The following is a 13,187-nucleotide window of genomic DNA, read 5'->3' on the forward strand; positions in this document are numbered from 1 at the left end:
TATTTTATTTTTAAAAATATGGTGTTTCTATGTCTTAGGGTTAATTATCACTGATACCTTGTTCCTCTGGAAAGTCCGTTCAGTGGTTTGCCAAGGTGGTTCGATTATTTAACAAAGCATGATATATTAAGCTGTCATAATTTAAGATCAAGTTGGCTATATTTTACATGTTCACATTTCTTGCAGGCTTATAATTGGACTGCTAGCGTTTAAAGTGTTCCATCATAAAGAATAGTTGTTCATTTTGGCCTTAGTTGGAAAATTCATTAAAATAATTGGCTAGTTAAACATCAGCCTCCATGGGTTTAGAGGAATTCAATTTTTTTTTCTTTTGATGGAGAGATAGAGATTAGGGGAAGGAAAACTCATCTGACAAGTGAATAATATGCCTTTAGAGAAGATCAAGTCAAGGCCAGGCAAATTCTTCCTCAAGCTTAGATTAGTAATGGACAGTGAATGACATATGTGAAACACTTGATGACTTGCAAAGCAACAAGCAGTTCAATATATTTGCAGAATTCTTAATAGATAACATGTTTGAAACGAGATGGAAAATTGCTAACTTCCCTACTAAAGTTTATCAGACTCCTGCCTACTTGTTCAATTGTAGCATATGACCATCTTACCAGTTCAAATTCCGATTTCTCACTGATCTATGCTGCGTGAAAAATATGATCTAAACGCATGGGAATTACATAACAAAAGAAAATTGCATCAACTGCATATTTCTACAGTCTCATACACTCTCCTTTGAGCTTGAGACTTCAACATCTTGTTTCTTCTCTTCACCGACTGCTGTAGGTTTTTCTTCTGGGCTCTCCGATAGTGAATCGGGCTCCTTCTTAAGCTCAGACTCAAACTCTTTTGCAGCCTGCAAAATTTACCGTGATTATATATATTTATATTCCAATAGTCTACATGAATAGAATGTAGCCCAGAAATTGTCAGAAACAACTTTCAAATCATTAACGGGCATTATTTGATATGAAGAGCCTCGTCCAGCAGCATATAGGTTCAGAAATAGACTTAAGAAAGATAACACCAATACACTAAAGAATCTTTAGAGGGCAGCAGTGAGCAAAAATAACTCTTCCCAAACTAGCCAGTATATGATGTAAGCTATAAGAAATTTACAATAACATTCCAATATTAATCAATAGATTACCGTTTCATTAGTTGTTAAGTGGTTGCGAGTCAGTATCATAAGATCCCCATCCCTTGAAAAATAATAATAAAGATAAATCAATCATATTTCTGGTTGCAAAAGGATTTGAGATGAGCCCCCTAAGCTCTTTCTTGAGCGTTTTAACTACAATGAGAAATGCAATTTTCCTTGACACTAGCTTTAGTAACTAAATTGTGTGATTTCACCAAATGACTTCTTTCCAGAGTATCCATCTACAACTCGATGCAATATTTTATGCTATTTGTGCCTTCACTATTTATTGCTTCAGTATTTATGGTATTCTATATATCCCACAAGCACATGACCATGCTGTCCCAACGAAAAAAAAAAACTGAGCTATCAAAATTTTATTATTTTTATGATCAATATAATTCAATGCATTAAAAAAGATTAGCTTTGACATTTGAAAACGACTACAACAAACTATAAAAGCACCCAAATCTCGTAGTACATAGGAAGCTCAAATCCTTGTAAGTATAAGTGACCCCAACAAAATGCACAAATAAATAAAAAAATTTCTTGAAGATAAAAAGTAGAAACACCACAAATCAACTAGTGTCCAATTCCTCCATTATAGAAGTCATCTACTAACTTTGAAAAAGGCAATAAAAGCCAGAGTCATTGCGATATGATACCATGTAAAAGTAGAGAGCTTACACACCAGAGTGCACACAGGTTAATTTGCCCTCCATCTCCATGACAGTGTTAACCAAAAAAAAGAAAACATTTATTTTAGGTCTGAATGGCCTTAAACGAGTGTAAAACATTAACACACAAAGTCATGAAGTGCTTCCAGTGCTTTCAGGCAAATAGATCCATGACAAACCCTTTTTTATCAAACTTAGGAAGTTATCGCTAATCTTAACATAATTTCTTTGTGTCCAGAAACAAAGTAGTAGGAACCTACTTGCAAATGGCAACTATTACAATCATCATTCATGAGCCCATTGCTCCTCCATGAAAAATTTAGTGCTCCAATTCAGTAATTTGAAGCCAAAAATTTCATTTCGTCCATTTAGAACAGTTTCACTAAAATAGATCACTGCATGCAGAAATTTGCTTATTCCAAACATGTTTTATCTGAAAGGTAGGAGTCACCAAACAAGTTTCTTTATTTTTTTCATCGATGTCAGTCTCTAATTGGCAGTTGAAAGTTCTAACCTCTTCCTCAAAAAAAAAAAAAAAAAAAAAAAGAAATTAGTCCTAACCTCTCTCTTTACAGATTGGTACTCGGGAAGTAGTTAGGGTGATTTATGAATTATCAGCAAGTATGAATTTAGAAATCAATGGTATTGACATATCAAGTTTCTACAGTCAGAGAGGCACAAGAATTTGAGTTCATATGCTACACCAAGCTAGAGCTTTACCCACTTGCACACACACAAAAGGAAACAGGCAAGTGGGTAATCAAACAAAATCATTTTGTATATAAATACCGAAAGTAGAAAGTAAGTGTATTGATTCACTTTCCATGTTCCCTATTAGCTTAAAGAAAGACCAAGGTTTGGGTTTGGAAATCAACAAGGACTTATTAAGGCTTGAACACAGTTCGTGACCAACTTGGTTAACTTAAAATATTGTATGTAGTTAGTCACTGTTGCTTCAATACTACCTAACTTTGTGTTACTTTAGATTGAAATCTAAAGCAAAGAGGGAATACCTTCAACAACAAGGAAGCATCTCAATGAAATTACTAAATATCTGAAGGGAGAGAAGGCGAGGAGCTAGAAGAGAAAGGAGGATATTGGCAGGCATATAATTTCTGCTCTAGGAATACCACGCAAACCAAAAGTTCTTATCCATTGTAGTTGTAGTAGTCCAAAGATCACCCATTAATCAATTAGCATGGCGTTGATTTGGGGAAAACTAAAAAGAATTTTAATGCTTGTTGATTGATCAAATTTTTAATAGCTGGGTTTCAGTTTGTCTTACTGTGGAGGTATGTCCTTGTGGTATGTAGTACATGTGGTTATTCAGGATAAAAAAAGATAGATCAGACTAAAGTCTGTCACTTCCACAAACCAGAAACTGAATCTTAGTGCAACTATTTGGGTTGTTGAGCCACAGTTCTGTTCATATCAAAATCGCGTTGCAGAAACATGATTGATGCAATTTTCTCCTTTTCCCCAGCTGATTCTCCCCCTGACCACCGCCCTCGAACCCCACTCACACACCCCGCGCCCCCCACCCCCCCCCCCCCCCCCCCGGCGCCGCCCAGCCACCACAAAAAAAAAAAAAAATCAAACTAAAATTAAGCTCAATATTATCCAACTCAACCGGCCTTGGTCGCTAATTTCTCTGGAAAAACCTCAAAGAAATAAACATTTAATAAAATTCATAAACGTCAAAGTAATTCCAAGTTTTTTCCTCTACACAGAAACCCCGAGAGCATAACAAACAATATAAAGTTCAAAACTTTGGGAGCCAAAATGGACAAAGATGAATATACCAACCTGTTGGAAGCTCTTGACAGTCTTCCCAATACTCTTCCCCACTTCAGGCAGTTTCTTGGGCCCAAAAACCAGAGCAGCCACTCCAGCAATCACAACCAACTCTGGCACTCCGAGACCAAACAAAGCATTGCAAGTGAGACCCTTTCTGGTTCTCAAACTTCTGTTTCTGGTTTTAGCTAGAACCAGAGAATTATTGCTAGACTTTTTAGTTGTATTTGAAAGAGTGGTGGTGTTGAAGAAGGTGGAATGAGAAGAAGAGAAGGGGAGAGCAATTGGGGGTCTTGAGAAGGAGAGAGTAACAGATGAAATCTCCATGGTTCTGTTCTGTAACTGATTTTTTTGGGGTAATAGGCTATGGAGATCCTGGTTTGTTTCGTGCAGCGAGGAAGATAGATGCGCGCGGATGTGGTGGGTGTGGAGAGTTCTGGATTTTTTGCCCATATGATGTGCCTTAAGCCTCATGGGATATCAGCTTCTTATCATCATTTCTGATTCAATTACACAAAAACTCTGGGGAATCAAATTTTAAAAAATAATAATTGATTACCAAAAAATTTTTAAAAATAATAAGATAAATGAGTTCTATGTTTTTTTGTTTTTGAAACTAATTGAGTTCTACGTTTAAAACAGCCAAAGCTTTTTAAACTCCACTCGGTTATTATTGTATGGATGAAAGAAAAAAAAAAAATATTAATTATATATTTTAAAATTAATAATTTAAAAAAAATAATAACATTGTATTATTATAACTACTAATTTAATATATTTTATAAATAATTATTAATTAAAGATAGTTAGATTTGAACATGTAATTTTTTTAAAAATAATTGAAATTTAAAATTTTAGATTTTAAATAATAATATTTTATTTAAAAATATTAAACATAAAACTTTATAATAATAATAATAATTCATTTATATTAATAAAAAATTTTAATATACTACACAATAAATAAAAATTATATGTTTTACAATATAAAATAAATAATTCAAATTAATATTAATAAAATAAATTGAAATAACCTTTTTATTCAAGACATGAGTTGGTCAAATAGAGAAACTTTTATCTTGTCCCACCACTTATGGATTCAACACGACACCCGGTACTAAGCAGGTCTCAGTTTTTAATTTTGATTTTGTAGATTCACTTTATAGATAGGGTTTTTTTTATTGTTATTATTATTGGTTTGTAATGATAAATGGGCTAACAAGCACATGAACAGACCCTTAAATATGCGTTCACGTCAAATATTTTGCTGGCAACTACATTTGTACATTTCTACGCAAATAACACTATAAAAGAGATTAGTTCAGCGAGAAAGGTGTTGATGAAAATGCAGTAATTGCAGGGTACAGTTCCAGAATGAAAATACCAAAGAATGTGCCAGTAATGCTCTATTGTTCTTTAGACACATGGTGGCTGATCTTTGTGGAGGGCAACCAAATGATACTACCACCATGGTTTGTGTTCTTTCAGCGAGTTCTCAATCGGGGTACTTGAAGGTGTTGCCATTCGTGCCATGTTGAGGAGGGGCTTCATTTGTATCACAATATGGAGAGCAAATTTGGTCATGAATCGCGAATACAGCATTATGGCTGCAGTGTTGATCTTCTTGAAAAAGCAGGCAATTAAAAGAAAGAAGCACATGAGCTTATAGCAGGAATGCCAGTTGATCCTGAACCTATCTTGAGGAGTAGTCTATTGAGTGCATGTAAAATTCAGCAAGATTTTGCGTTGGGTAAGAAAGTGGCAAAGATACTCCTCCAGTCGGAGCAGGAAAGAATTTTATGGATCAGATTATACTGGTGAAGACCATGCAGTATTGTCAAATGTTTTTGCTTCAGAAGAAAGGTGGGAAGTGGTGGAGTTGGTGAGGAAGGAAATGATGATTAAGAGGACAGAAACAAAGCCTGGTGGTAGTTTAGTTCAAGCTACTAATGCAAGATGCGAAGACTGGAAGGTGACTGCAACAGATGAAAATAACTGGATAACTCGTGGATGCAGAAACGGATGAAGTTGGAGATAGACATAGGATGAGCATAAAGACAATGTTGTCAGGAACAGTAATTTTAAAGGTATAAATATGTAATAGATGAGAGAAGAGATCCCAGTTTTTATTCCCTCATAAATTCTGTGCGAAACGAGTGAACTAATGCATTGGTTTTAAGAATACAAGGCTGAAAACGAAGCATCTATTAGTTGACCTCTTATATGTACAATCCAAATTTAATGATTGCTGGTAAATATCCAGGTAAAATTCATCAGAAATAAAAGATACTGCTTATCAATGATCAGCAATTCTTCTATGCTGATGACCTGATGTACAATTGCAAGCTTAATCACTTTTGTGCCTGTGCCCTTGACATTAAACTTCATATCATTCAGGTATTGTAAATAGATTGTCTGCCAGATGAACAAGAGGACAGAACAAACATATTCTCAGAGTAACCTGAAATGAACACGTTACACAACCTTTTGGAGTCAGGCGATGCTTGCAGAGAAACAGCCCTGAAAAATCATTAGGTTCTCAGGAGTCAGGACACTACAATGATCCCTTGACACCTAAAAATATCTTGCCCTGCAAACTCTAAACAAGCTGAGAAACGCATCAGCCTTGGAAAAATTGATGATTATGTTGATGAACTGTTCCATACAGCAAGTTGCTGGCATGTAGTTGTCATAAAGAATGTAACCTTTTGCACACAGTTGAACTGAAAATCATACTGTAACAGAATGCTTCTTGACAATATTCTTCAGTAAAACCACCTTCACACTGAAGGCCATTCTGTTTGTTACTGCTGCTCCCCATTGGACTGAGGCCCAGGAGTTACACTCCTGCGGATCCGTTTCTGCAAATGCTCCAAGCTATCCACTCGCGGCAAGGAAGTTGTTCGTCCCATCTTGTTCCCTGTTAGTCCTGTTGCTCCAGAATGAGGCAGCAAGTTTTCAACTGAAGAAATGTCTGCCAAAGCACTGTTGACTCCTGGGTCATGAGTAGATATAGGGTTATTTGGAGGCTGATAAAAGTGATGCTTTGGGTCATCTTGGACAGGAACAGCAGCATCTGTTGATGCGTCAGAAGGGCTTCCATCAAATGATGGCATGCTTATTGCAGATATCTCAGGCATGGCATGGAACATAGGATTCAACCCAGTAAACCTTTTGACAGTCTCCTCGGCCATCTTCACCTGGAAATGCAATCATCAAATGACATGGCACAGAAAAATGTAAGTTTTCTGTCTCCTGTATGTAAAGATCTCCACCCTTAAGATATACATCATATATGCATGCACGAAAGCATGTGCGCATGGGGGAGGAAGAAAAAGCAGTGAGGCCATAAGAACATTGAGTCTTAATCTTCCAGCTCAAAAGGGTGTGTGAGCATTCAGCAAGCACTAGGAATTTTGGTGCGAGTTTTGAGAGTAAACCATCCAGCATGGTTCTCAAGTTTATTGACAACATTTTAAAATCACTTACCTTTGCTCTCAATGTTTCAACATCAGCTTTTAAAACTCTGTTATCAACAGCTGCCCCATTGTACTTGTGGCCTATGTCAGAAAGACGCTTTAATAGAGAAGAATTTTCAACTCTCAATTGAGCAACCTATAAAGTATAAAGAATGAAGGCATTTAGTAGTTCGATAGAAATGAGATGTTTATAAGTGAAAGTAAGTAGCCACTAAAAAGAACCACACCTGTGTCTCAAGATCAGTCAAATGGGCCTGTTTTCTTCTTCTCGATCGTCTAGCTGACTCTCTATTTGAAAGCATTCTGAAAGACAGCAAAAGATTCATAGTGAATGGAAATTACGAAGTATCTGAAGATTAAAATTGATCAATGTAATCAAATAATAGAAAAAAAAATTTTAATGAGTGCATGTTTGGGTGTCATGTGTATTAAATATGATACTAACTGCTACTTTCTAACTGCGTGCATGATATTAACCTTTGAAGATAAAAGTACTTGGAAGACCTAAAACCTTCTCAGAGACACAGAAAGGAAATGATTTTGATCAAACTATCCGTTTAGCATTATTTATTTTAGGCATGTTTCATTTGGCTTACAATCTAATTCCACATGCATGAGATTTACCCTGAGAACACACTGTAAAATCAGTTTTATGAGCTGTCATATATAGTAAAGAAATAAATTTATATTGCACAAATTTGACTGGACATTCTCTTGACCACCCTGGCCACTATGCCAAAATACATGCTCTATTCTGCAGGTTTGTGGTAACAAAAAAGAATAATGGCTAACCATTAAAGATGAGATCCAGAAAATATGGTCTTGCAAGAAGTGTGCAACACTTATCAAACGAAATGAACACAACTTTCCCATTATACAGAGAAATCAAAATTTGAGTTTCAACATATCCAGGCTAGAAGCAACAAATCTGTGATATTAGAACTCGAGCATCAGAGACAATTGTTACCTCCTTACACGTTTTGCATTAGCAGGGTCCATATTCTCAGTTATTTCAGTTTCACCTTCATTTTCATCATCTTCTGACTGCTCTCTTGATGATCCACTTGTTGGCTTCACAGTAGCTCCAGATTTCTTTTGTGTGCTATGTATGGAGGAGATTCCAACTGGTCCATTAGCATCCATATCTTGTGACGTGGACAAGTCACATCCAGCCCCTGAATAAGCAGTTAAAAGGATAATTATGCTAAAAGAACAAAAAATGCATTATAAGAGAATCTGGGCTGCTTGTGTCATTCAGATGCAAATATTTTGGTGATGATTGGCATTCTGCTAGGCAAATCCAGCAAGACTTACATTCCGCATTGATCAAATTTTACCCTTCTCAACTACCACACAGTTTCTGCCAAACAATATTTTTCACCTGTTAAGTTCAGCCTGTAGGATGAGCAAGACCAAGTAAAATTTAATGCTTCCAAGCATGGGTACAAAATTCGTTTGGATATTATAAACTAACTGCCGGAAAATGTTATTTGAAGGGAAAAGATGTAGAAACACTTTATGGTGCTTATATTACGTTTCATGTTCATTTACCATTAATATGGCATGTGATCTGATGATTAGGGTGATTATGCAACTAGCCAATAGCCACATGTCTCAAGTCTCACTGACTTGCTAATTATATAAGCTACTTTTAAAATTATACAAGGATCCTTGTTGAGGTTTCTTTGCTAATCAGCACATCTAATATTTGTATATCCTTCTTTATTATAATGAAAAAGCCTTCACATCCCAAAAAGGTACACAATTACATTCATAAACATGGACATTGGACTAATAGATTAAGTGATGCAAACCTTTAGAAGTAGCATGAGATCCTAATTGTGAAGCATTTGAAGCCTGCGATCCACTGTCAGCTCTAGCAGGAGAATCTTGAGGTTTCAGAAAAGATGCCTATTGACAAGAATATAACATATTGAAATAACCAAAATATAACTAAAAAAAAAAAAATTGTAAAGCACAAGGATGTCTTAAAATTTTCTTTCTTGAAGAATAAATAGAAGGTAAGATAAATGATAAAGAAAGCTATATACAGCAGTCCCAAGCTTCAATTGCAACAAGTCTTTGTAGCAAGGGATAAGAAGTGACACATAGTAAATGCAATATGTATGGAGTTATGCTACACAATCACAAGAATAAGATTGAATATACAGGTGAACAAGCATCTTACAGCTATCACTTATAAGTTTCATAATTCCTATTTGCTAATAGTAAGACTTGTTCTACTAATCACTTTCGCTTCATGAAAATGTGATCACACTTATTTACAAAACAGCGTTCAGTGTGATCTTTTAAACATTCATTTTTCAGATCATCAATTCAAAAAAATAGTAATTCTATTCAGAATCTTGGGCTCCAGATTCTAAAATAGACATCAAGCTATTGCTCTTTCGCTCCAAAAGAAAGTTGTTTTCATGATCCTTTTCAATCAACAATTCAAGCTATATTTGACCATTAGTCAGTCGGTTAAAAAGGTTATAGACTCATATTCTCTCTGCTCAAGCTTCAAATAGGCTTGGCTACCTAGCTTAACTAATTTTTGTCATATGTTTCAAATCTTTGGAATCCTACTATTCTAGTGATACCAAAGGAGCTGCCTTTTAAGACTTAGTGGGTTCTCTGGTTTAGTTTTGGTCAAGCTTGAAGCAGAATTTCCTTTCTACAGCTCATACCTACTTTAGCTTTGGTCCTTGTCTCACCTCCAAGGCATTTCCTCTAATGACAAAAGTTAGTTTCCCTAACAGACACCAAAATGGCCGCAACCAAAACCTTATAGCTATATATAATCGGGAAGGAGAGGGGTGTTGGTAGAATGCCATGCAAAATAAACGAACTAAAAACAGCTGTTAAAGAGCTAAATAATATGAGTAAGTAAAGAAGTCATGTTCAACAAAATTCTCTAGTCTACAGAACCCAGTACAACTATTAAACTGTACCAACACACAAAGCCGCACATAGCATTATTGCCTGTTACCTTCCTTCCAATTATCTCAGCAACCAATTAAAATCCAAAAAGCTCCCAAAAACAAGGAGGGGAAGGGTAAAAAATAAAAATAACAATAACTGATATAACTTCACCCAAAATACTGGCTGAAACTGATTTTCCCACTTATAATAATAATAAAACAATAAAAATCGAAACTTTTCTTTTCCTCAGTCGTTTGACTATTAGGGAAAAAAAATACCCGGGACAGGGCAACGGCGGCGCAAGCCAAATTGAGTTTACATTTCAAGAACATCTGGTACTCCTCGGAATCCACCGGAATATTCGGAGGAGCACCAGGAGCAGCAGCTACATTAAACGGCGGGGTACGTCGCGCATTGCTAAATGACGATGAAGCAGTCGTTTTGTCATTGTCCTTGATCTCAAGGACGTCGCTTTTGTCACCAGCAGGAGCTGAAGAAGATTGCGGCGAGGAGTCAGAGGCAGAAGCAGAAACAGCAATAACAGAAGCCTCTTGGAGGAAGCGCTGGAAGGCCCACTCAGATTCGCTCCGGTTCATCTTGGAGGGATCGTCACGTTGAGCAGAAGGTGGAGAGGGCGGGGGCGGTGACCATAACTGGTCAGAGATTTCCCCGACTGAGAAAACCCTATCCATATATATATACTTTGGTTGCGTAGTGAAGATCGCGTGGTGAGTCGCCAATCTGGGCGTGGGATTTGGTGGACGTCGGGCTTGGGTTTTTGTTTTTTTCCGTTATCTGACGTGGGTCTGAGGTGGAAGTGGATAAAATGACTTTTGTGGAGGTGGGGACCATGATAAGAAAAATAATTAAATAATATTTTTTATTTTATATTTATCAAGAGGAAGAAAATATTCACTATTTCCCTTGTGTACATGGAATTCATCGTCTTATTGATAAACTTGAAATTAAGACATTGTCTTGACTTCTATTGTAATATAAAACTCCATTGGTTTTAATTCAGTGAATATAAAAATCTTATAATTAATTATAATTAGTTTTTTTTTCCAAAATTATAATTAGTTTATCGGTTATAAAATTGATATTGAGATTATTTAAAAATAAATTACTACGAAATCTTTAAATTTTATTAAAATTTGTTAGTTGGTCTTTAAAATTTTTAAAATTAATTAAAAAATTTCTTTATTTTGCAAAATAAAACTAGTTAGTTATTTTGTTAAATTTTTTGACAAAAAAATTTAGTGATAAAGGAAATATCTAAATTACCCTTGCTCAACTACACACTACCACAGCTATGCCATTCTCCCCCAACCTTTGCCATCCCTTCCTCACTCGTTGATACACACATCGCTTCCTCCCTGTTCACATAATAAACACAACAACACCCATTGACACCAAACCCATCTACATCTAGACATAGTAGCAAAGAATGGTTATTGACACACCGACCCATCGACACTCAAATTCATCAACACTCAAGCACAATAGCAAAGAAGACTCATCAGGGAGATCATTGATGGTGTCAGTGGCAAAGGTGATGGTTGGAACAACCATTAGAAGGATGTGCGGCAAGTTAAATAAAACAGGTAAGTGGTTGTGAAGCTAAAGTATTGGATGTGTATTACTTGGGAAGGGATGAGATGAGATGAGATGATGGACTAAGGAAGGAATGCTAGGGGAGAGAGTGAGCAAACATGGAACATTTTAATTGGGTATAAGAATTTTAGGGACCAACTAATGAATTTTGATAAAATCCAGGGGCCTTATAGTAATTTATCCTATTTTAAAAGGAAATTTTTAAATTACTTTTCCACCCTTAAATCAAAACAAACTTACTCATGCTCTCTCTCATTTCTTTCTTCTCACCTATCCATTACCCCTCTCTCTCTCTTTGAGTTCTCTAAGTTCTCCCCCCTTTTTTTTGTTTAATAGATAAAACAATAGAAAGGAAACAACTAAGTCAGCATACAAGCCAAAGCAAAAAGTACTTACTCAACAAGGTTACTAGAAAAGGGTGAGCTATGAAGGGTATGAGAAGCTAGAGTATAAGCTGAGAAGCTAGAGTATAAGCTGCGACGTTACAATGCCTTTTAACGAAAGTGAATGGCAAGTCATCACTAGAAGAGGTCAAAGCATGAATATATGATATCAAGCCCTGAATACTGAAAGGAGTTGCACCTCCATGAAAAGCTTTAATAATAATTTGCAAATCACCTTTCACAACTGTCACACCTTACTCCTCCGTAAGTCATAATATGATCCCGTAGTATACCTAATGAATTACCAAACTTCACCTACCGATAATCCATTAAATATACTACAAGGTATTTTAAACCAAATTCAATTCATTTTAAAGTGAAAAGTGATGTTAAATCATTACTAAAAATCCTTTAAATTCAATTTATGTCATAAGTCAACATTTTGGTTAATTCGTCTTTTCACAAATTTTATAAAAATTTCTGCAGAGTGCCTGTTGTACTTTGAGAAAAATTATTTTTTAAAACCTGAAAAGAAAACACTCCTAATATATTTTTCTCAACCACAACTCCATAAATGCTCACTTCAACACAAACTTAATGCATTTTCAATATCTATCAATTCTCAATTCAACAAATTTTCAATAAACATTAATTTTATTTAATATATTCACTAAACATACAAAAGTCTTAATTTTATAGAAAAGAAAACAAAAATAATATCATTACAAACTTTACTGTACAACTGCTCGACTAGTTCAATAGATACATATGAACAAAAATATTTATATCAAACTAAATTACAAAGGGTATAAATAATATACCTGTACAAAATCCACAAAATGTGCTCCTCTATCACTATAGCAGCTCACTCTACTGCTTTGTCTTTTTCCCTATCTGTGACAACAAATAAAAGCTATTGCTGAGTAATTATAATCAGTGGTGTATAATGAAAATTTAAAATTGCCAAACATAAAAGCATATATCGATAAATAGATATTTAAACCCTTTTCACAATCACATTTTATGAAAATGAATATCAACAATTATAATACCATTTAATCAAAATAATTTATAAATCATAGTGTTGCCAATCCATAACATAACTCAGATCATGACACAAAATTTTCAATCAATGCCGTGTTGTACACCACGACAAAGC

The 13,187-nt window shown here is 35.3% G+C and overlaps 2 protein-coding genes across 2 annotated transcripts; both read right to left on the reverse strand.

Annotated features, from left to right (window-relative positions):
- Positions 1–478: 478 nt before the first annotated feature.
- Positions 479–4,253, reverse strand: LOC110643031 (sec-independent protein translocase protein TATA, chloroplastic). The gene is made up of 2 exons (XM_021795252.2): positions 3,640–4,253; positions 479–871 (listed from the first exon to the last, which is right to left on the reverse strand). Exons 1-2 carry the CDS (start codon positions 4,099–4,101, stop codon positions 737–739), a joined length of 597 nt encoding a protein of 198 aa, XP_021650944.2. The 5' UTR covers positions 4,102–4,253; the 3' UTR covers positions 479–736.
- A 1,564-nt stretch (positions 4,254–5,817) lies between these two features.
- On the reverse strand, positions 5,818–10,775 carry LOC110643024 (light-inducible protein CPRF2). The gene is made up of 6 exons (XM_021795242.2): positions 10,310–10,775; positions 8,921–9,017; positions 8,074–8,281; positions 7,334–7,409; positions 7,117–7,242; positions 5,818–6,827 (listed from the first exon to the last, which is right to left on the reverse strand). The coding sequence occupies exons 1-6, from the start codon at positions 10,721–10,723 to the stop codon at positions 6,432–6,434; spliced, it is 1,317 nt and encodes a 438-aa protein (XP_021650934.2). The 5' UTR covers positions 10,724–10,775; the 3' UTR covers positions 5,818–6,431.
- Positions 10,776–13,187: the final 2,412 nt, after the last annotated feature.

Source organism: Hevea brasiliensis, chromosome 5 (assembly GCF_030052815.1).
Source record: "Hevea brasiliensis isolate MT/VB/25A 57/8 chromosome 5, ASM3005281v1, whole genome shotgun sequence".
In the NCBI taxonomy this organism is placed as follows: Eukaryota; Viridiplantae; Streptophyta; class Magnoliopsida; order Malpighiales; family Euphorbiaceae; genus Hevea; species Hevea brasiliensis.